The sequence below is a fragment of the Lycium ferocissimum genome, chromosome 4 (assembly GCF_029784015.1).
Source record: "Lycium ferocissimum isolate CSIRO_LF1 chromosome 4, AGI_CSIRO_Lferr_CH_V1, whole genome shotgun sequence".
NCBI classification, from domain to species: Eukaryota; Viridiplantae; Streptophyta; class Magnoliopsida; order Solanales; family Solanaceae; genus Lycium; species Lycium ferocissimum.
This window is the reverse complement of record NC_081345.1, coordinates 28837117-28861407: the sequence shown is the minus strand read 5'-3', so window position 1 is coordinate 28861407 and position 24291 is coordinate 28837117. Positions and strand designations below refer to the sequence as shown.

General features: G+C 35.4%; 2 protein-coding genes across 3 annotated transcripts; both read right to left on the bottom strand.

The window, feature by feature from the left end:
• Positions 1-1014: 1014 nt before the first annotated feature.
• LOC132052132 (uncharacterized) lies at positions 1015-16991 on the bottom strand. 2 transcript variants are annotated; one of them, XM_059443508.1, is made up of 18 exons: positions 16672-16991; positions 15815-15962; positions 14276-14383; positions 13712-13893; positions 12401-12596; positions 11121-11378; positions 10094-10240; positions 9780-9858; positions 9418-9531; positions 9161-9351; positions 7273-7391; positions 4563-4686; positions 4378-4449; positions 3832-3958; positions 3556-3670; positions 1794-1984; positions 1579-1691; positions 1015-1443 (listed from the first exon to the last, which is right to left on the bottom strand). In XM_059443508.1, exons 1-18 carry the CDS (start codon positions 16989-16991, stop codon positions 1177-1179), a joined length of 2871 nt encoding a protein of 956 aa, XP_059299491.1. In that variant the 3' UTR covers positions 1015-1176. The 2 variants fall into 2 exon arrangements, with proteins under 2 accessions (XP_059299491.1, XP_059299492.1); XM_059443509.1 differs by having other exon boundaries at positions 9161-9330; positions 16672-16977.
• A 3278-nt stretch (positions 16992-20269) lies between these two features.
• On the bottom strand, positions 20270-23441 carry LOC132054542 (protein BEARSKIN2). Its single transcript, XM_059446528.1, has 3 exons — positions 23166-23441; positions 21730-21998; positions 20270-21005 (listed from the first exon to the last, which is right to left on the bottom strand). The coding sequence occupies exons 1-3, from the start codon at positions 23329-23331 to the stop codon at positions 20481-20483; spliced, it is 960 nt and encodes a 319-aa protein (XP_059302511.1). The 5' UTR covers positions 23332-23441; the 3' UTR covers positions 20270-20480.
• Between the last annotated feature and the right edge of the window lie 850 nt (positions 23442-24291).

The following is a 24291-nucleotide window of genomic DNA, read 5'->3' as shown; positions in this document are numbered from 1 at the left end:
TCGATGCAAGACATGACCAGACCATCTCACGCGTGCTGCTTACACCTTCTGGCAAGTATGTTCATTTTTTATTTTAGCGAATATTGTATGGCTGCACATTGATCTTAGCATCCACATATCTGCGACATTCTATATTGTGGATTTGGACTTTAGCAACCCATCATTCACTGCCATATAACATTGATGCTCATATAGTTGTTCTATAGAACTTACCTTTCACTTTGGTAGGCATCCTTCTATCACATAACTCTCCGGTAGCACTTCTTCATTTCAACCATCGAATTTTAGTTCTATAAGTAACATCTTCAACTATTATCCCGTTTTCTTGAAACAACAAGCCTAGGTATCTAAACTAATCGCATTTTGGCACCAGAGTCTCGGCTAGTCTCACATCAACATCGCTCATCTTATGCTGACTAAACTTGCAGCGTATGCATCTAAGGTGCTTCTCCATGATTCAAGCTTTTGGTTGACACTCTCGCTTGTTTCGTCAATCACACAATATGATAAGCAAATAGTATACACTATAGAACCACATCTTGTATTGTGTTGGTTAGCTCAATGTTGATCCCTAGTGCAGACCCATTGTCACAGGAAACTCCTATATATCTCTTACTACTATTTTCACACTCTTGACGGCTCCTTCATATATGCTGTTTATGGCGTTTATATATTTAATACAAATTTCTTCTTCTCCATCACCCACCATATTATACAATCAAACGTGTAAATTCCATATAAGGAAATCCGAGATAATCTCACCATTTTATTTTATGTCATCCTTTTTTGGGTTTGTCAAAGAAAATTGATGCATGTCTATATTGACATTTTACAATACTAACATTTCATTTCTCTCTGAATGAGGATGTTTGGTTAAGAATGTGAATAAATCATGGTGTGAATATTTGGTTTAGAGTTCACCTCACGATGGGAGCGTTTAAACTAACTTCTTTTGCTCACGCTGTTTTGGTCGGTTGGTTGTTTGGTTTAAGTTGTTGATCCATATCCAATCAGGATAAGATCACTTTGATAGAGGCGAATAATTATAACATACAAGTTCGGTACTACACTAGAGATGTATTTTCTGACCCGAAATAACTTCAGTAGTAGGTCTAGGCTGCAGATAACTCAAATCTTCAAGAACAATAAGTTCCATTATGGCACATATTGTCATTGTCATACTGTACAATAATCTTTCAATGTCTGTCTTGCCAGGTCATGTGCTCCACTATTCTTGTAAATCAAATGCAGATTGTATGCTGCTTCTCTGCGCAGATCACAGTAACCCGGTTTTCTATTTTCTACGGGATCTGGGTTCTCATTAGGAAGCTTTGGGATGGGATAATCGTCTTCGTGAGTGTCAAGTACCCTTTGATAATATATGACAGCTAGAGAAAGAAGACCAACATGATGACATGCTCGACCAATATTATACAGCGCTTCCTGCAAAAGAAATTCAAGGAGTTCCTTTAAATGCCCCAACACTTCTAACTACGTTGACGTAGTGGAAAAGAAAAAGACTAAAAATTTAGGTCGTTACAAAAAAGTCGAATGTCAAATTGGTTTGTAAAGTAGAACCTGTCTGTTTCCTGAAAGCCTCAAGTTATTATACAGGAAAGCCATTCCCTGTAGTACACACTGATGCTTGTTCTGAAGTCTGAATCCAAGAGCTACATTTATTAAAGCAGATCCTGGAAACAAAGGCAAAAGTCAAACCTTGAATAGATATCATGAAACATAAAAACGATGTCAACTCTGCCTTCTTTAATTTGATTGCTAGAAGAAATCCATACCCACACAGAGATTTATCAACTGATTATCTGTCATCAGCTTATAAGCTTCTAAATATTCTCTAGCCGCATCTTGATGATGACTGATCGTGGTAAACTGATGTCCAGCAATAACAATTGGTGGTACACAATCTTTGTGTTTGATACGCATATTGTTCAAGAACTTGCTATGCTTTGGATTTCGATTATCTAGTCTGCACATGATCATCCATGATCAAACAAACAAGTTACAATATAAATCAGAGATAAAATCATGCAGTCATGAATATGTAAAAAAAAGGGTTCTCTTTTTGATTTGTTCGTTAAGGATGGGTTTTCTTTTTCTTTTATATCTTGAAAGGCTTCAAATCTTATTTTGGCCAAGATTTACTGCACTATCAAATCTCAAGTAACTACTTTCCGCTGATGCTCAACTGAAAATCAATTTTTCGCGTATCACCGCTTAGTTACAAAAGGACTGAATGCATGAATAATCGAATTTTTGAGATTGTAAAATTCATCACAGAATGCTTTGAATATAACATTCAAAAAAATATGGCAAGATCGCAGAGATGTTATAGTTTCAAAACTGCAGGAAAACAATTGAATGACTAGTCGACTACTAGGCTGACAAACCAACTGAAGTTACTAAAAAGAAGCAATTAATTGTGTTAAAGTTCAAATTTGACAACTGTATTTTCATTAAATGCATAAAATAGTCCCTCCTGCCCAAACTGAACAACCTACTTTAGCAAGCACAAAGATTGATTGGAATACGTGAAATGCTTAGAAATCTAAAGATGTCAAAGCGAATTCAAAATAATATACAATACTATTATTTATGTCCATTAACTTTTTGATAATCGTAAAATTGCTATTGCAGGACAGAAGTCAATCTACAGATTAAAATAGAAATCAGGTTAAACAAAGTAGAAAAGGAGCATAAACAATTATCTCAATATAGTCTTTACGATTCTCAAAATGCTACTGGACAAGCAGGCTGCTGGATTGCAACAGGGATGAGGTAGTGGGAAATAAGACAAGATTAGCAAAAATATTAATACAAGCGGGTGTGAATACATCATTATACTTTAATTTGTTATAGGAAATAATAATTGGAAAACCTGAAAAGCTAGGAAGCTTAAAGATGTCAAAGTGAATTCAAATAACACAAAATATTATTATTCTATTAAAGGAAAGTAGTCAAATAAGGAGCATGAATCAAATAGCTATTGATAGCCTTAATGTGATACTCTTAACTTTTACCGATTAAAAAAAAAAGAAAGCTTTAATGTGATACTCAAAATACTACTGGACAGGGCGGTGAATTCCAACACAACCAATGACGGCCATGTCCCTCCAAGAACTTTCTGTAGTGCATTTAGGATACATAAATCCTAAGAAACAATCTATGTCGGTGCTTGCTGACTGTTACTTAGTCCCCAAAATGCCCAAACGCAAACACAATCCTTGTTACTTTAATGGTGCATGTAATACTGTAAATCTATTAAATGCACCGTACGAAATATTTCCAACATAATTTAGGCACAAGAAACTTATGTGCCACACACTCCCAGTCTCAACTCACAGGAATTCAGCAGAATCAGCGAGGGTGCAAACAAACATTTACAAACAGTTAATTTACTCTATTATTCAGTTAATTCCGCCAAGCACCTGTTATAGAACAAGGAAAACAGAAACTATTTCCACTAGCATGACATATTCGAATAGTACCAACCACGAAAACAGAACAGTGTTCAGAATACTGATAAAATTCTGCTGATACCTTGATATTACTTTGTAATAGCAATTCCATGCTGCAAAGCTGTAAGGATGCTCACTGACAATGGAACGTGCACAATCAAACCCACGGTTGGGATCAGCAATGTTATATCCTACTTCTACAAGATAGAAAAAGAACGTTTTAGCAAGCATGCATCTCTGTCTCACTCTACAACATTACTCAACCAAGTATATCTCAACCTGTCAACAGATATCTCTAAGTAGTTTATACAAACAAAAGCAAAGGGAGAGAGTGCTAACACTAAAAGTTGAAACTTACGAGCTCCTAGAGCTTGCAGCTCCCCCTTTTTCTCAACAGACAATGTGCTGGATGCCAATTTTAGACAGAGATTAATGATCTCTAGTGCATCCCAATACCGTTGCAAGGATATTAAAGCCTTGCAGAGCTACAAAAAAGAACTTTTAAATGAAAATTTCCAGTATGACAGAATTACAAGTACTTATTAAAAGGGCCAGCAATGAATCAGAAGGGAATTGGAGATCCATTTAGCATCGAAATTTCCTGCGTATGTTGTCATATCCAACTACACATGTCAAAGAAGACATCTCATACCTCTGCTTAGACTAAATGACCTTCTCTGTACTGATATAAACATTGTAAGCATGTGTTGTTTAAAACAGAATAAAAACAATAAGTGCATCAATGTGTGAAAACGGAACAAGAGCAACAATCACATGAAACTTACATGCTCATTAAGGAAAAGAAAGAAAAAGAAAGAGATAACAATCAAAAAAAGGAAAGAAAGGAGAGGAAGTATTCAAAAAATAAAAGAAAGAGATGAGATGGGAAGCAAGAAATACTAACATCTACAATAAGACACAGGTGTTCCTCGTCTTTGAGAAGATCTGGTAGTGGAGGCTCTTGGTATACGTGCTCCTTAAGAATTACGATAGCATACAAGAAAGAGAGGAAATATTAGGTCAAAATCAAGGGTTTAACCGGAAGGTGACATGTACAATTACGGAAGACATTGGCTATAAGCTTCTCACAGGAGACTCGCTGTCCGAATCATCACTTTTCCAGGAAGCACCAGCAGCCAAAGCTGCAGCTTTTTTTGCTTCCTTTAACATTTCTTTCTTCCGAAGCACTTTTCTTGCTCTTGCAGCTTTTGACCTATCAAAAGCAACAAGATTAATTATTTGCTCAGACATTACCGGCCAGCCATAGGTGTTGCAGATCAATATAAACATTACGGACGTGATCAACAAGATTGCACTGGAAAACTCAGCAGCTTAGAAGAGTTACTCAAAGGTAACTCAGGTAAATTTAAGAAAAATAGGGGCTTGTCGAAGACTAAGGAAATGCCCAAAAGGGAAACAAGAAAATTAAAATTTCAAAATGGCCAATTATACAAGTTCCAAAATCTACAAACAATTCTCAAATAGATATGCATATGGCAAGAACATAATGCACAAGATCAAATGTTCTAGTTCCCCCTGTTGGAGCTCTCTCCATGACTATTTGCAAAAGATGGGCCTCGGAGAAAGTAACAAAAATATCAGGATGACAAAAACAAAGAGATTAACATAGACCCCCCCACCCCCTTTCCCCCGATCATATAGGCATCACATCATAAGGTTGTAATTTAATCGAACTCAGCAGAATTTAAAACATTAATTGGTATTTGCAGACCTCAAGTAGAAAACCTAAAAGGATTAACTAAACCAATTAGCCGCCCCTCCCTCCCTACAGAGAAAGAGCCTTAACCTATTATTTAAAGTCAAAAGAATCATAATTTGTAGAATATACTTAATGATTATGTCATTTTTTGAAGTCATGGCATCATGGGAATCAGAAAGATTTGTAGAATACTCCATAATAATTAGGAATCTCACAAATTAGGGAACACTGCTCGTTTAATACTCCCATCATCCCCATAAACAAGACGCACTCTGTTTTGTGAAGTCCCAAAATGTTTAAGAGCATTACATTTTTATACCATTTTTATTACCTTAAAGCAGGGGCGGAGCTAGGGGGTTCATCTGGACCACCTTTGCCCATAAACCGTATATACACGATCATTATTATTTTCTATGAATATATAGTAGATGTTAAATCTCTTTGGCTTCTTCATGTATTTACTTCTTTATATTTTGAATAACCTTAGTGAAAATCCAGGTTCTGCCATTAACTTCAAGACTTCAAATAAATAGAACTATTCACGTATTAAACTTTAATGTGATGATTATTTATCATATAAACTTTTAAACCATCACTCTAATATTTTCTTCTACTATCATTTGTATAATACATAAGTCAAACAAACAACTTAAACTCCATGTTTAATCAAATTATCACATATAATGAGATAGATAGAGTATAGCTTTAAACTCCTTATACAAGGAGTCCTCTTGTTTGATATTACCAACCAAATTTCAAATCTTCTTTTCTCGTTTTGCAATGTCCTAAAAAAAAAAAAAAATCTTAATGTTACCAATGTCCAAAAAAAAAAAAAATCGAATCTTCTTTTCTCGTTTTGCAAGTACCAAGATCTCTACAATCATGGTGGAGACGAATTAACTTTGCTTAACTGTGGTTTTCATACGTTACTTATTCAACCGAAGTTCTCTTTCTTTCATAGTACAATTTAATCTTAGTCTTTGTATGGTGACGATTGTGGCGGCACCACGCTCTTTAAAGTAACTGTTTCAACAGCATCAGACCTCTTTGCATGACTCCAGCAACACCACACCTTTCTGGGCAACCGTTCGAGTGGTATCATTTTGGCAGTACCATGCCTCTTTCCGATGACTGTTTTGCTGACAATTCACTTATTCTTGTCATTCTTTTAATAACATCTTCAATACGCAGTCCAGCATTACTACATCTCTATCAATGATTATTCTAGCAGCATGAAGCCTCTTTATGGTGGCCCTTCTGGTGGCACCAAATCTATTTGGCAAGCATTCATACAACAACTTTTCCGCTTGCTGTTTTAGCGACTTTTCCAGTTACAGAATAGTCATAAATTAAACTTACCCTTATGATGTCTGAACACTTGTGTCAGGGTACCCTCTTTGGTGACTAAGATTACATCTTTCTAAGTGCATGTACAATTACCATGAACTTTCTGAAGGAAAGAATTATAGCATCAATTTTCATTTGAGCGATTGTTGAACATTCTGGCAATACTATTCGGCTATTGTTTAATACTACAGTGACTTTTTAGCATCTTTTGTATTCAAAATAAGCAAACTCAACTTGCTTCGCCATCTTGAGATTAGGAGCTGATTGAAAATCAAGAAAATCGTGAAGAATGTTATGTACATTATTATTACTCTCTCCATTTCAATTTGTTGGTCTTACTTTCTTTTTTATTTTGTTTAAAAAAGAATGCCGGTTTCTATATTTAGTAACTCTTTACCCTCAACCTCCTACATGGTGTATTCAAGACCACAAGATTCAAAGGGCATTTTTGTACATTACACACATCTTTAGTTTAAAAGCACAAGATTCAAAAGTCTTCTTTATCTTCTTAAACTCCGTGCTGAGTCAAACTAGGACAAACAAATTGAAACGGAGGGAGTAATATTTAAGAAAATGATATAAGTGTAAATGAAACAAATCATTCGCGAACAGAACATCTTTTTTCTTCAAAACATTTCATGAACAAGACTGGATGGTTGGCTACTTTTGCCCGTAGAATCTTCAGCTTAAAAGTGGAAAGCAAAAGAACAACATGGTAAAAGTAAAACTCACAGATCAGATGCCAAAGCTACAGGCTTAAAGCCATGAAAGATGGTATCTGCTTGGTGATCATCCAAAACCTTGATTCTTTGAGATAGAACACTTTTAGACAGCCTCCGGCGCACTTTAGCCTAAAAAAATATATCCAACAATTAAAAGAAAGAACAAGCAGAGTAGTCAAAAATGAAAGTGCAAAAAAAGCGTCAAAATGTATGTTGGAGCTTTAAGCGCAAAGTGCAATTATAGTGTGGGCTTTAGCGAAGAAAAGCACCAATGAAGTAAAAAATGGCCAATGCAGAAAAAGTGCAACTATAAGCCCAAACAATAGTTATTTGAAAAAAGGGAAAGAAAAATTATGATTAAGCTATGTATATGCCCTTACAGAAAAAAATCCATTGGTGAAGGTGCACATGCCTTAGATCCTTGACACGTATACTAAAGCGCTAACTAAACTCGGCGAAGCGCACAACATGGACTTTACTGAGTTTTAGGGCTTAAGTGCGCATTTAACAACACTCAGAACAAGTTAGATACAAGGTAATCTCTGGGAGTTGAAATGATGCTAACAATTGGAAATTTATTCAAGCTGATTAAATAACTTTTACTTAAAAGCAAATGCACATATTTTTCCAGTATTGGTTATGGCTTGTACGGCAAGTGAGAATACCACCCAAAGTAGCTTGTTCTGTATGGCTAGTAGTAAGAGATGTTTGCGAAACACAAGACAATTTAAAGAAAAGGGGAATGCAATAGTGTTCAAGGTGTTATCTGTGTGGGAAAGAAGCTGAAAGTAGCAGTCACCTACTTATACACTATGTGGTTTTCTTGAGTATGAAAGGACTGTCATAAACCATGCCTAGGACCACAGCGGAGTTGCTTGCTTTCTCGAATTTAGCTCGAGGATTAAGCGGACAAAAAAGAGATGGAAGACTATCCCAGGATGCATATGATGGGCCATTTGGAGAGGGATAAACAGTAGGTTTTTTAAGGGAACAAGAATTCCATTCTAAAGATTAGATGAATTGCCTTTTTTGTTTTACTTTTGGTGCAAGGAAGATCTTGTAAAGGATGTTGATTCAAATATTCAATGTTAGATATCATTGATTCCTTGTAGTAGGAGGTAGAAGAAAGCTATATTTATGTTTTTTTTTTTTTTTTTTTTTTTTTTTTAATAATGGTAACATATCTTTATGTTTTCTTTTAGTTATGCAGAAGGTTTTAGCGCAGCCTTTGTGCTACACATATGATATTTGTTACCCTTCTGAAAAACAAACAGCACTCCAAATTTTGCTTCTGTTTTGTTGAGACCTCTTCTGCTCCAACATTTTAGAAATTCTACCGTTGCGTTAGGAATTGACCAACTAATTCCCAGGATGTTTAGTAAAAGCCTCCAGATTTGAAAGGTGACTTTGCAGTGTAACATAGATTATTCGAACCCTCTGATTGTTCCTCGCATAAAGAGAATCTACTGCATAAATGAAGATCTCTTCTCTAGAGTTTTGATTGGGCGAGGCAAGAATCACTCACAACAAGCCTTGTAAAACAACTCAACATGGATGGAGCCCTATTGCTTTGACTCTCATTTTCATCACCATGAAGTCCAGGAATCCAAGGGCAAGGACTATTAGGGTTGACTGATGCAGTATACCAGTTAAATCCCAGCCAGGAAGTTGTGACTGCAGCTTCCCGAGCAAGTTTCCCAGGGGTGTAAGCTAGTAAGTATAGTGACAATGAAAGACTGCTATGCAAGTTTCAACTCTAGAACTTTCATTTCTTTTATAAGTAGATCTTTTGTGCTGCATGAAGAAACTATCATGTCTTCCCCCACCCCAAAACCCCTCACTTAAAAGAAACATACCTAACACTAGCACATTCTGAGAATTGAAAAGAGTAAGCTTACCTTCGGTTGGACAGACTTAAGAAACAACGTCTCACGAATCAAAGGAAAAATAACATCCACACAAGTCTCGAGTGACCCTTTAGCTCTATAAATTTGACAAAGCTTCAGCTTTATCTTGCTATTAAGCCACCAAGATTTTGGATTATCAGAACTTGAGTCAACTGAAGATTCTGGAAATGAACCACAGAGCTCTTAAAAGAAGTTTACAACGATCCACGTAATAGAATGCTAAAGTATCCCAAGTAAATAATTTATACCTGATTCTTTTGGAGGGGAAAGCACAGAAACTGCTTCATCATCTTTGCCTTCTTCAAGGAGGATCGATGACACAGTTAATCGAGCATCAACACTATCCTCAAGTTCATTTACAGCTGAAAAGAAAAATCAATCAGATAAAGACATAGCGTAGATTTGAAGCATCAACAGACTAAGGAAATTACTAACATAACATAAAGTGAACCAATTCTGCAGGACGGTACATAGATGAGGAAGTAGGTTATGTCTCACCAGAGCTATAAGTATTTCTATGCACCGATACATAAACACACCCACTATATATATATATATACATATGTACATATACATATGTACATATACATATCATATGCTATGTGGATACCTTTATAGAAGTACTCAATTGCTTGTACTCTTTTCCTCAAAAATACATAACACTCAGCAATTTTCAAGTGTACATAGCCCTGAAAAGGATTGAAATTGATTATCCACCAAAAGATAATAAAAGGAGTTTCAAAAGATGGATATGCTTTACTAATTAATAGTTCCAACAAGAGTTCCTCTCAATAAAAGATCAACTGAGCATGGTCAGTCTTCTAGATAGTACAGAAAGGGCGTATATACACGTGCTTCCAAGTGCAAGGATAAAATATCGCAATGTACATAGAAGTAGTAAATGGGGGAGTGTTGTTTCATTACTTTATTCTTGTTGTCGTCTCCTTCAAGCATCATATAGTACTTCAAAGCTGATTCATAATATTCAAGGGTCATAAGTGAGTCTGCGACCTCGGTAACTATGTCAGGATGTTGAGATGCATTTTCATAATGTACAGCACTGAAAATAATCTGCACATTGCTTGACAAAGTAAGAATAGCTTATAACTTCAGTTCAAATTCATACAGAATTAGCATATATTTTTTTCAGAGACAACACAATAAAGTATTTGGAAAAGGTAAGATTGGATATCACTTCAGGGTTAGATTAAGCTCTGGGCTTAAAGACTAAAGAAGTCTACAACCTGTGACATTACAGGGTTCCAACTCTGGTATGAGGACATAGTTAACAAATATTTAGCCAAACTTGAGATGTATAAGTACTTCTGGAGGCCTCATTTTGTCAGAGTCCTCCTGTGCCTCAATCTTCACCTCGGATAACTACCCTAGTACTTGGGCCACTTTAGAGTCACTTTAGCTCATTAGCTTGAAGTTATAGGTCCCCTTTGGGTCCTATTCTGTATGGTCTCCCCAGTAGATTAGCTTTAACTTAACCTAGTATCCCATCTAGCACCATAACATCTAGTTATGGTCTCAAATAACTGAAACTAGCTTTCTAATTTCTAATGGTACAAAGTTTTAGTTAAACATATCTCGACCACACTTAGCTTTTCCATCGTTATGTTATAGAAATTTTCAGGAGCTTGCAAATGGAATCTCAGATGGATATTTTCCCTTGAACAGCAACACCCGCATGTAATAATAAGAGGAAAATAGAACACATCTGGTAAGCTAGTGCAGCTGCCAGGACTCCAGTAGCGAGTAGAGAAGAGAACAATAGTCAGACTTCCACTGTTATACTCATCAGAATATTGTGTTTCAATTATTGTTGGACGGACCACTGCACTTGATCAGCCTTTACATTGCATAAAGAACTCAACATGGCAAAGTTACTACGAGTGATAGCACTTCTATAAGCAACAAGAAAATTTAAGATCAAGCTCCAACAAACCTCTGCCTCCTCTATATGGCCAAGATGTAGATGACATATTCCAGCTTTGATAATTAAACTAAGAGGCATCTGTTTCCCAGTAAAATATCTCTGCTTTGCACACTCAATTAGATCAAGAGCTTTTAAATGTGCATTGTCTTCCATGTGTAACACAGCTAACAGATGTATCACACTTAAATCAGCTTCAGTTGGATGATTTTTCAGGTAGTCTTCCAGGACACTAACAGAGCACTCATGTTCGCCACATTTTCTGTACAACTGGAGAAGTTGACGACAAGTCAATTTCATACATAACAGTGGAATATGAGTGTAGTTCTACTTGATGCAGCATTAATCATATATAGACAAAATAAAAAAGATAAAATCATGTATTCATCGGACTAAAGCAACAGTTTTTCATAATGATTCTCTGCGCATGTTCTCATCAATTTTCCAGATCTAAGTTCACTCTTAACAGAGTTAGGCTTAGTTTTAGAGAACTTCTAATTTGCCCGAAAAGACAACTTATTTACCAATATTGGAATGTAATAAGCCCGAATACAGCAAAATGGAATTTAGAGGATTCATATAGTCGATCCAAACTAATTTGGAATTAAGAAATAGTTGATTGATTGATTAACTTATCTACCAGATATTCTTTTCCTGTCTTCAATCATCAATGAACCGGAGAAATGACCTTTGTGACATGACTGTAACTTTTCTTTCTTTTACCTTGCAATCCGAAGTTTAATTGGAATTGTCATGTCCTGTTATTATTATTACTATTGTCATTTCTTCATCATTGTTATTGTTCTTAAAATGTCTAGTAATATTAAATATTTTCCATGTCACCTGTTGCAGTGTCCTGTATCTTCTAGAAATGTGATGTCCACATGTTTGTGCCGTCTAACTTGACAGTCATATAAAACTATTTTCCTACTTCCATTGTGCAAATTTTCAGGAATAAGTAACAGTATTTATATCAGCATATGTAGTCTAACGAAATTCTACTTCATGTATAGCTTCTTTTCTCCCTGAATAAAAGTCAATTGTAGATCATTTGTTTACTTGATGTACGACTAAGCCTCACACCTAAATTAAAGTAAAGCATGCTGTCTTCAGTAATATAAAAGACAAAGGATATCAACATTAAAACGACTATAGAAAATGAAATGGATCAAAAATAGCAGAAGGTGAGGCATTCAACATGTAACCATTTGGTGCTTGGGCAAAACAACTTTATGCAAATCAATGAGACAGCAAAGTTTAACAGATTCTGAAGGAAGGATAGATACAGACACCTGAGCAGCTGTCTTAAGCACTTCAACTTCATTAGGGCATAGACGAGCAATTTGCTCGTATGACTCTGCAGCTTTTTGATAATCTCCAAGTTCAATATATATTGAAGCCCTGTGATACCTAAGACTAATGTCTTCAGGGTCTGCTGTTATTGCTTTGGAAAGACAATACCTGGTCTGTCTCCTATTTCCCTGCTCTCTGAACAGTTACAAGTTATCTTTAAAATGTCAATACTCAAGAAGGACCAAATGTTGCAAAATAAACAGGAACCAGGGAGCAAGACAACAATTTTGAAAACAAAACCCAATATCGGTAATAAAAACATGATGAACATTACATATCCGCTATTTCATCATGGGTTTAAAAGGAAACAGGTCAGATGCCTGTTGTCTTATACATAAAGCATTCCTAAAATTAAATGACCAAGAGATGTGATACAACAGGAAATCTTTCCGTCACTCAAAATGTAGAATAACTGAACTTTGTGCATCAGTATCACAACATGCACAAACCTGATGCTTTCTTTTTTCGATTGTTTTTTTGATTGTTACAAAGCTGACGCTTTCTTAATTCCTAATGCAGAATGATACCAAATGCACCCCACAAATATATCAATTTGAGCTCCTTTAGGACCTATCATTAAGCATCACACAAGGAGTAAATATATTTGTATCCTTTTGGTTCATCTCTGGCAATGTCTTTAATAACCAAAAGTGACACAAAGAACCCTTAACCGTCCATCTCAGCATATCTGTCTCCTTCACTTTTTCAGAAGGTTAAAGAAACCAGTAGATGATAATGGAATTTTGGTGTTAGTTTTCACAGGATGCCCTTCAGCAACAACAACAACAACATACCCAGTGTAATCCCACAAGTGGGGTCTCGGGGAGGGTAGAGTGTACGCAGACATTACCCCTACCTTGGGAGGTAGAGAGGCAAAGGATGCCCTTCCATTAGGGAATAATAAATAACTTCCATAGTTGAAACGGGACAGAGGAAGCCCATTTTCAGAAAGGGATCAGCATTTTGGGATATCACTGAACGGTTAAGGGACAAAGATTTGATCACAAGTTGATAACCTTTTCCCCCTAACCACTGGATCTCGAAATATATGCAGGAATCTACTCCACATATGAATGATAATAAAGCGTTATATGAAATAAGAAAAGGAAAAAGGATGACATATTTTTACACCATATATGAGTAAACAGCGCAACTGCAATTTTCTTGAAATATATATACAACAGAAAAAAAGATAAGAAAGGATAAAAAGAAAAAGAAACAATGATACAAGAAGTCCAACGAATTCTCACATGGACCAAGCGACCAGGAGCTTCCACAGAGATGCATCCTTTGGTGAAAGATGTGCTGCAAGCATGTAGAAGTTCATAGCTCTCTTTTTGTCGCCCATAGCATTGTAAATCAGGCCAAGTGTATGGTATGGATCAGGAAGGTTTGGTGAAAGACGAATGACTTCACGCAACACACGTTTGGCCTGCAACAGAGGACACTAACAATGAGATACCCTTCCTAAAGCAAATCCATCTAGAACGGGGAAAAAACCTTCTTCAACAGGTATGCACAAATTTTACATATAACTGACAGAAAATATCAATAAAAAACAAGTAGGAACAAATGTTCAGAAGAAAAAATAGGTACATTTTTTTTAGCAGGACCATTACCGACAACAAAAAAGAGAAAATAGCAACTTCATGTGTCAATTCATATATTTTACTGTGTAGTGAAAGTGCCATCTTTATAAAATTGTGCTTTTCATGCCATATTGGTATCATGTCTACATGCAAAGCAGAGAAATATAAATGCAGATCAAGCAAGATCAGGCTACAGAACAAGGATGCATGACTCTAGCTGCATACCTCTTCGTAACGGCCATGTGCGTAATGAAGAGTGGCATCACCAAGTTTTCTTTTCAATTCTGGACTAACTTTACTCTTTGATCCCTTCCGCCGACCTCTCTTCTTGAGCTACATATGGTAAAACATAAAATAGTAGTAGAAGATTACTAGTGGCTGCACAATATTTACAATATGCAAAAACAAAAACAACTTGCAACCAGAATAAAGAGGGGAAAAAATGACAGGTTGCAAAAGACTACCTAATAAACTGATTGCAATGAAAAAGGCTACAGCGCAGACTGTTCTGAGCAGTCAAAACATAGCCAAAGCCCATTCAAAATATATTAAGAACTGATAGCTTCACAAGGTGCGTGAACAGTAAAGGTAGGAGCATTGGATAGGGAAAACATTGACAATAATTCATAAACTAATTTGTAAAAATCCATTTCATTCTTCTAGAATCAGTAAGTTTAGTAATTCCTTAAACCATATAACTTCCATGAATAGTGCAAACGTTTTCAAGGCCAAAAGCTCATTGGGTAAGCACCACAACCACTACCAGTTGAGATCATTGAGTTCTTGCTTAGCTAAGCTTATAGCTGGAAGTGTCTCTTGGTGTGACATAACCTTAGCACTGGAGATCAACAAGCTTATCCTCAAAGCTAGCTTAGGTAAGCAAGACGTTGTTGCATATGCTCAAAACTCATAGTGTTCATTAATGATTAATCTACTGCATATGGCATAACCAATTCTTTGTAATCTGTTCTGAGTTAAACAAGCACTCCCAGAATCCTAGTTGCAACCCATCCAAAATGTGCCACCTTTGATGGACCTTTAGTCTTCCATAACATCTTCCAAGTCCAAGTTAAGTCCCAATGACCAGCTTGCTTTTGTAATCTTTTTACCAACTGATTAATGCTACATGTAATTCATTATCGTTTAACAACCATATTAAAAGAAACTGATTGTAATGAGATACAATTAGAGATATTAAGCTTGAAATTAAGGACCTTGACTTTAAGACCTCATATAAGGATCTGAAACCATAAGGTGGTAATGGTAAAATAAAGTACTATGTTTTGGTGATTCTAGTTTTTCAACTAATGACTACTCATAAGAAAATGTGTCTCTTTACAATATGCTTTGCCTTGATGCAATCAGTTACACTATTGAATTTAAACAAAATATTTACATTTTAATTATTCTCTGGTCTTCTAAACTTTAATAAGCTGAAGATGTTTAGGTTTATTATAGAATCTCTTTTATGGTTCGGTTAAGAATTCTTCGAACAAAAATAATAGCCAAGAACCCAAAAATAAAAGACTGCAAAAAAAAAAAAAAATGAAATGTCAAGGTTGGGCTTCGGCCCATGGTCTGGGCCTATGGTCTGATTAGATCTAGTATTTTGTAAATGGAGTGTCAAAGTTTGCCCAGACTGCTAAATACAACAACAACAGCGATATACCCAGTGTAATCCCACAAGTGGGATCTGGGGAGGGTAGAGTGTACACATACCTTACCCTACAGATTATAAAGCAAACAACAAGCAGGATATCATACCTTCCTTGATTTTCTCCTCCTCATCCCATAATTCATAGCTTCCAATATTTCATCATAGGTTGCTCCAGGACCATCCTCTTGACGGTCTTCTTGCCTAGGACCATCCTCCTGAGGGTCTTCTTGCCTAACTTTCTTGGCTGGGACCTCACTGCACTCACCCACCCCCAAACATGGTATAAGAAATTAATACAAAATGAAGGTCAATGAGCGGCTAAGTGTCCAAAATCCAGAAGAAGCATGTAAACACTTCTGCAATCAAAGAGATAATTAATCACACCACCCCCACTCATAGTTACGAGAATCACAAAATTAGTCAGAAGTGCTAGAATATGAGAATTAGAATAGAGTTAAGTTTAAGACTTTGCACAAATTTCATTGAGTATTGTGTTTGACACTTACAAATATGTGTATTATGTATTAACTTATCTCAAAGAAAATTGGTGTGTGTCAGCATTCAACAAGTCCTCAATACATATTCTTTCATCTCTCCAATCACTATTCTGACTATAATGCGGATAGAGATTTTGTTAATCAAATTTTTTCAGTATCAAAACTGCAAATAAAAAAATTCTGGCAACCATTAAGGTCATTATTTACCATTCTATGTTTATTCTGGAGCTGAAATTTTAAGACTAAAAGGAGGAGGAGGGGAGCATTGATTACGTGAACTATCTGAAAGGAAAGTTGGAAATAAATTTAAATCATGCACTTGGGCAAAGTATCAGTTTTCATGTCAAAAATTCAAACTTTTTTGTATATCCTAGTAAAAAAAAAAAAAAAACCCGTCTACATCACTACAATACAAGAAAAACTAAGGTATTTTGTTTTATTTTGCTTGACATTGTCGAAATTACTACCTGGGAGGTTGAAGGGCTAAAGCTTTGCGTTTTTTGGCAGCGAGAGCTTCGTATTGGTGTTCCAGGCGCTCAAACTGCTGGTATGGTTGGAGTCCATTGGCATCTTCTTCAGTGAATGCTAAAGGATCCATTTCTGCTCCTATTTGGAATTTATACTCCCCACTTCCATCTTCATCTTCTTCTTCTTCCTCTTCTTCGTCTTCCTCATCTTCGTCTTCGCTTTGATTGTCAGCCTTTTTAGAGTTATCTCCTTCATTCTCTCTCTCTAATTCCATGGGATGTTCCAAGGCATCAAACTCAGCACTTGTTTCTTCTTCCATGGCTTGTTACTCGTGAACGCCTTCAATGGAAGAAAAAAATAACTCCCAATTTAAAGCACTTGTTTTGATTTTGAAGAAATTGCACGTTTTCCCCTCCAAATTGGCTGGTCTTTACTTTTTGCCCTTCAAATGGGCTCGTCTTTCATTTTTGCCCTTCAAAATCCAACAGCCTAAATTCCCTTTTTTTTTCTGCGCGGATCCCTTCTTTTGGGGTGGTCTTTAATTTTTGCCCTTCAAATTGATGGTCTTTAATTTTTGCTCTTCGCCTAATATCTTGAGGTTTTGAGTTTGAATTTTAGCTCAGTAAAAAAAAAAATTGCAAGGCAGATATTTGGATTCGCAAAACTCTACCTTAGGCATTAATTGACTGCTGAAAATTCAAATTATTGTTTGGAACACTATGGAACTGCATCTTAGTTTTTCATCTTAGTGAAGTTGATAGTTAGAAGTCTGAGTCAATGTGTATGCTGTTATCCAGGGGCATCCGTAAAGTAAAAGAAATATAGTAGTACATGTATTATTGTTGGAGCAGCAGTTGGTGGTGCTATCCTTGCAATTTTAGCACTAATTGTTGGTATTAAGGCAGAGTTTTGCATGCAGGAAGAGTTTTGAAGGCAAAACTATGCCTTGCGAATTCAAACTCTACCTTGCCAATTTTATTTTTTTAATTTTGATTGAGCGGGGTTCGAACCCTAAACTAAGAAATTTTTAGCGAAGGGTAAAAGTTAAAGATTTCAAATTTGAGGGACAAAAATTAAAGACCACCTCAAAATAAGGGCATTCATGCGAATTGTCCCCTAAATTCTAGGGCAATTTGCACGATTGCCTTTATTCGAGGTGGTCTTTAATTTTTGGCCCTCAAATTGCTGGTCTTTAATTTTTGTGCTTCGCCTAATGGTTCTGGGTTCAAACCCCGCCTTAGTCAAAAATTCAAAAAAATCGTAAAGCAGAGTTTCGTAGCAAAATTAGGCCTTAAGGCATTTTTGTCCAAAATTAGGCAAGACAAACCTCTGCCGTAAGGCCTAACTTTTGCCCCAAATTAGGCCTATTCGGGCAAAAGTTAGGCTTTAAAGTAGAGGTTTCTCAAGGCAACTTCTCTTTTCTTTTTTTTTTTGAATGAGTGGGGGTTCAAACCCAGAACCTCGAGGTATTTTCAGCCACTTTTTAAGCGAAGGACAAAAATTAAAGACCAACAATTTGAGGGACAAAAATTAAAGATCAGTGCGCTTGAAGGGCAATCTGCACAAAAATATGTAAATTCTATAAGAGCATGGGGCATAAATTTTTAAGGATGCGGAGCATAACTTGTGAAATATTATTACGTGAAAACATAAACTTATGCCTAGCGAAAAATTATTTGTATGAGGGACAAAAATTAAAGACTAGCATCATTTGCACAAATGTCCCTGTTTTGGGGTGGTCTTTAATTTTTGTCTCTCAAATTTGTGGTCTTTAATTTTTATTGTTCAGCACGTTTTGCATGCTCCGCATAGTTTACATTTAGCTTCAATATATGTATCATAATATCTCATAAGTTATGCCGGACAAGACAAAACTTTCAGCATTCAACATAATTTGAAAAACGACATAAGTTTAGATTTCGCTCGGCATAGTTGTGTTGAGCTTCAACATATGTATCATAACATCTATACAAGTTATGCTGAAAAAGATAAAACTTTCAATACTTAACATAATCTGAAGAATATTAAACAACTTATGTTGCACAACTTAATTCCTACAAAACTTGTGCCGCGCGAGGCAACCGTTCAATTTTCAAAGATAAAAATATTAATGAACTTATGCCGAGCAAAGTAAATCTGAATATTTTTATTAAATAAGCAGCTGAGGCAAAAATTAAAGACCGGTGTTTTGAAGAACAATCCGTACAAAAACTTCCAAAATAGGGACAAAAGTGAAAATAACCCAATTAATGATGCTCCATGGGCTGTTTACCCAATGGACAAAAACACAAGGGCCCAAATATAATTTTCCCTAAATATTTCGAAGGATTTTGACTATTAACCAATTTTATTAAAAATCAGCCACCGTTTTAAAACTAATTGCAAAGTCACTCTTTAAAGGGAAACAATAATAACCCTCCATATATCAGCAGGCAGCAGCACGCAATCGTTTCTTTTCCAAAGAAAAGTGTTCTTCGATCTTCTTCTTGTTGTTCTCTTTCTCGTTGTTCTTCCTAATTTTTACTTGTGAAGATTTGAACTTCATAACATTGCTCTTATATTCTCAAGATTGTAGATTGACTTGAATTTTGTGTGTTCTCTTTTGTGACTCCGGAATACTCATCCATATCATTGTCTCAATTGCTATATATAGTCAGTTGTTTAAGCATTTTCTCGCTTTAATTGTATAGATTTACAGGTTATTATAGGAGCAAATGCATTTTAAAATAAATGTGTATTCGTATTTGGTAGGTACCAAAATAAACAACAATACTACCAAAACTAGTCGATTTCATAGAAACTGATATAGAATCGTGTTTGAATGTTGTGCATAACTCTATTTAGTGTATGTAATAAATCCCTTGAACTGGTAGTTCCAATTGTACCGCCAAAAAAAGTAGTTCCGATGATTTACTAGTATATAAATCTACTCGGCCCCTTTAAGTTACATACATCATAGAATTTTTCGCACTATATATGACGATAGTGTATATAACTTAAATTTTTGAACGAGTTTAAGTTTTGTGCATTGGCAGTGTACACAACTTTCTACACTATCACGTAACTTTAAAAGTAATTATAATAATTTTTAAATGATTCAATTACCTGTTTAATTTATAATTATTAATTTACCCAATATTTAAAAAAAAAGGTAAGTTGAATCCTAATCGCACTCTAACCAAAACTATTTCCCTAATTTTCGACGCCATTTTTTATCACTGGAGATTCTTCTAAGCCTCAAACAGTTCGTCAAGCTTCGCCCAATCATCTTATCTCTCAAAACTGTTGAGAACATTTGGATTTGCAAAATGGTCGTCATTAAGATTTTCCTTAAACTCATGTGGCTGGCACATGAGTTGATTTCTTTTCAAAAATTAGGAGATACATTTAATTCCTACTGATGTCAGTGGAACTATTTCTGAAAGGCTAACTGAAGAAGGTAACAATGTTTAGTGTCATCCTTATCCCAGCTCTACAAGAAGCTAAAGATGAAGAAAATAGAAGATGATAAATTTAAGGCCTTGAGAAATGCCGGCCGCTTTGAAGGGGAGAGGAAAAAAAAATTGAATTTTTGAAAAGGAAAATAAAATAAAATGAAGATTTACATTCCAGTGATGATCACTAGCTAGCATACAACTAACAGAAAATAAGGAGGATCACATACAATTTTTTTTCCGAATCCAATAGTAGTACACAAACAAGCTTATAATTAGGTAATTAAGTGAGACGTCTTTTCAATATATATACTGCGCAAAATATAATCATTTAAACAGGATTAATACAAAGAATAATTGTGTATATATAGGCTTTATTTTCCATAACTCCAAAAGTCCATCTCTCCACGCAGCGAAAGCTGATTGATTTGATTAGATTGATCAAATCCCATAGCTAGTGCAACTTTGGATGAATCTTCATCAACAAGCTGGCGATCAATATTAACTCCCCACTGATCATTATTATTCATATTGATCTGATGATGATCGTGACTTGCTACCTCCAAGCCGGACTCACAAGGTGCTGACTGAGCGCCTGATGATGAGAACTCGTGTTGGTGATGATATCCCAATGATGACTTGAAGTTTTGTGCTAATTGAATATTAGTATTATTGTGTGAATAGTATTGTGGCAGATCAGTAGCAACTGGGATATGGGAATAGTTTAAGTCATGGCCGTGCAGCGGTAGTTGGTGTAGTAGATATGGGTTGTGATCATTGTGTGTGAAGCTGGTTCGAGGAGGTTGTTGGTGGCTTGAAGCTGCTGCGCCACCTTCATTTCCAGTTACTTTGAAGAGGTTCTTCTTCTTGAAAACCCTACAAATCACCCAGCCATCCTCCTGGACATTTGAAAATTAAGTACGTAATGTTAAAAATATAATTAAATAAATAAAAATGTGTACTTCAACATGATATTAGATCAGACAAATGTCTTGATGAGTTTGAGTCACCCCACCCATTATACATTAAAAAAAATTCACGTGTTTGACACAAAAAATAAATAGGTTGCACTGCATGAAGAAGGGGTGCGTATATTTTCTTCAAATGCGATCGTTCTGACAATTTAAACTTTTAAATGACATGATCACACACTTCTACATACATATATTAGAGCAATTCTGAACCATGAATATAAATCACATCTTTTAAATGGGATGTTCAAACACTTCTATAAAATTGTTTTCATTTATTAGCCTCTTCAGCTATTTCGAGAATTCAGCTGAAATGAGATTGTTATGGATAACAAATTCCTGGACACACGCAGGGTGGGAACTGCTGACACTCACAATCAAAGATTTTGTGGTAAAAAGGTGAAGTCAGGAAATTATTCACTGATTAATTAATCACCACTATAAGGGTCATTTAATTACTTTGACTGTCATACATGCGTGCGATTGCCATGCAAGACTTCAACCAGCAATATGTACGTATGCCACATGTCCACACCACATGCATGCTTGTTTTGGTACCTAATTGTTTTTTCTTTCAAATTAAAAAGGGAACATTTCTTTTTGTGTCCCCTTGAGAGGCCAGTTTAGGAGAAATGGAGATGGATCAACTTACATTTTGATTTTCGTCGGCATCTTCAAGCCTGTATTCATGCATGATCCAGTCAGTCTTTTGGCCATGTGGAGCTCTTCCTCTGTAAAAGACCAGGGTTTTTCTCATACCAATCTTCTTGAAGCTGTTTCTTATGCATTTGTCTCTCCCTGTAGCCTTCCAAAAACCGGCATTTGTTGCTCGGTTTGTTCTTGAACCTGTCGGGTACTTCCTATCCTTGTGGCTGAAAAAGTACCACTCGTTTTGCGGTGTTGATCCAATATTGCACCTCTCTGTACATGAAATATTGCCTTATAAAAACTGTTGAAGAGATAATTAAGTACTCCCTGTCTCAATTTGTTTGACACTTTGTGTTTTCTCATAGTCAAATTTCTTAATTTTGGCCGTGTGTTTGAACATAGAATCCTTAAATTTTTCCAAATAAAATTTATATATTTGGAACCTACGTTAAAACTACTATAAGTCACCATAATTAATAATTTAAAATATTTAAAAGACATATGAAAAAATTACGGTCAAAGACCAACTCGTTTGATTCTCGAAAAACGAAAAGTGTTAAACAATTTGGGACGAAGGGAGTAATAAAAGTAAGTATATGTTCTCTTTGACTGCTTAAGTTTCGATCATATATATATATATATATATATATATATATATATATATATAAAACGAAAAGTGTTAAATAAACGGAGGGAGTAAGTAAAGTAAACTGCTTTTAAGTTTCGATCATATATATATATATATATATATATATATATATTGAGAACATAATTAAGTAAATAAAAATATAGGCATCGTTTATAATTTGAATTTTGTTTCAGTTAGTTATCCAAAAATACAAACTTAGAAATGATAAACTCTCTCGTGCTTAGGTAAGCGTAGCTCCATTCCCTGCTAAAAAGTATTCCCCCCATTCAATTTTGTCTGACTTAATTAGTTTGACTGGGCACAAAGTTTAACAAAGTAAAAATGACTTTGAATTTTATGGTCTTAAATTAAAAATATGTATAATGTACCAAAATACTCTTAATCTTGTAGTCTTAAAAATGTCATGTAGCTTGTTGAAATTAAAGAGTTTCCAAATTAGAAAAGAGACATTTTTTCTGAAACAGACTAAAAAGGAAAGTAAGATAAACAAATTGAAAAAGAGGAGTAGGAATTAGTGATGGATTGATTCTGTAGCTAAACAACATAATTTACTGCTAATCCTATTTAGCGACGGTTTAACGCCAAATTAGCGACAAATTATTAAAAAATTGTTAGCTACGAGTTATTTAGCAAAAGATTAGCAACGAAATTTGTAGCTACTTACATTTTCTTAAAATGATTTACGAACTAAACGATAGTACTATCAAGAAAATACCACTATATATGGTATTATGAATATAATTAATTGATCATATTTACCTAACTATAAATGATACTCCATATATGCATACCTTGCAATTCCCAGGGCTCAATCTTATTCAAGTCGACCTCTCTGATAACCTCCATGTCAAACTTGTGAAATGAAAGCTTCTTCTTCAAATAGTAATGAAGAAGCTCTTCCTCTGTTGGATGAAATCGAAACCCTGGCGGAACACCGCCATTTGAAGATGTTGCCATGCAAACTCTACTTGTTAATTCCCACAGTAGTTGACCCCAAAAAATTAATTACGATCTCTTAATTTTGTGTAAATATTACTCCCTCTGAAGCTTTCTTTCCTTCTTTAAATTTGATTGAGATGGGCTTTTATATAGATCCTCTTGTCTCCAACTGTCAACGAGGTATTGTGAGGAGAGAAAGTTGACGTCCGATAACGCCGCCGGTGCTAACTCATAAAGCTTAAGTAAATTGCAAGTTATAGAATATGACCATGAGACTTAAATATATACGCGCATATGTAGAGATTGAAGTATGGACGACATATTATATTAACTCTACGCATAAAACTAGCTAGGTGAACGAGACAAATGGAGGTAGTCACATGTCCAAGTATTTTACTACTTGTACTCAGAGATTGATCAATGATTTGAGCTATGCTGTGGTTGAAAAAGCTTAAGTTTTTAGCATTGAACCCATTATATTTTTAAAGTTAGGGGTTCATTATCATTTTAGTAGGTTTATACACATAAATTTATCTTTCAATCAGTATCGAAAGTCATTGGTTCAATTGAACCCCTACATACAATGCTACATACGCCTCTGCTTGTACTAGTTTATTAGTCCAGCTAGGTTTAGTAGAGAAGTTTTAGTAAATTATATCCATTTTAATAAGAATTACTGAGGTAACTAGCCTTATTCCCATGTCATATTATATCGTTTCTATTGTTGATGGCAATTTTCCCTTCTTCCAACAATATATAACATGAATAGATAGTATCAACTTGCCAAGGTGATTTTACGCGACAATCTCTATCTATTATATATAGTAGGTACTTGGTCTCTATCCCTTGAGAAAAAGAATTCAATTGTTTGCATGGAATTGCCAGGTAGCCTTAGCTACTATTATTAGCACAAGAAGCAATATATAATATCATAAATCAAGGGTAAATCTCCATCATGCATGCATGAATATATACCAG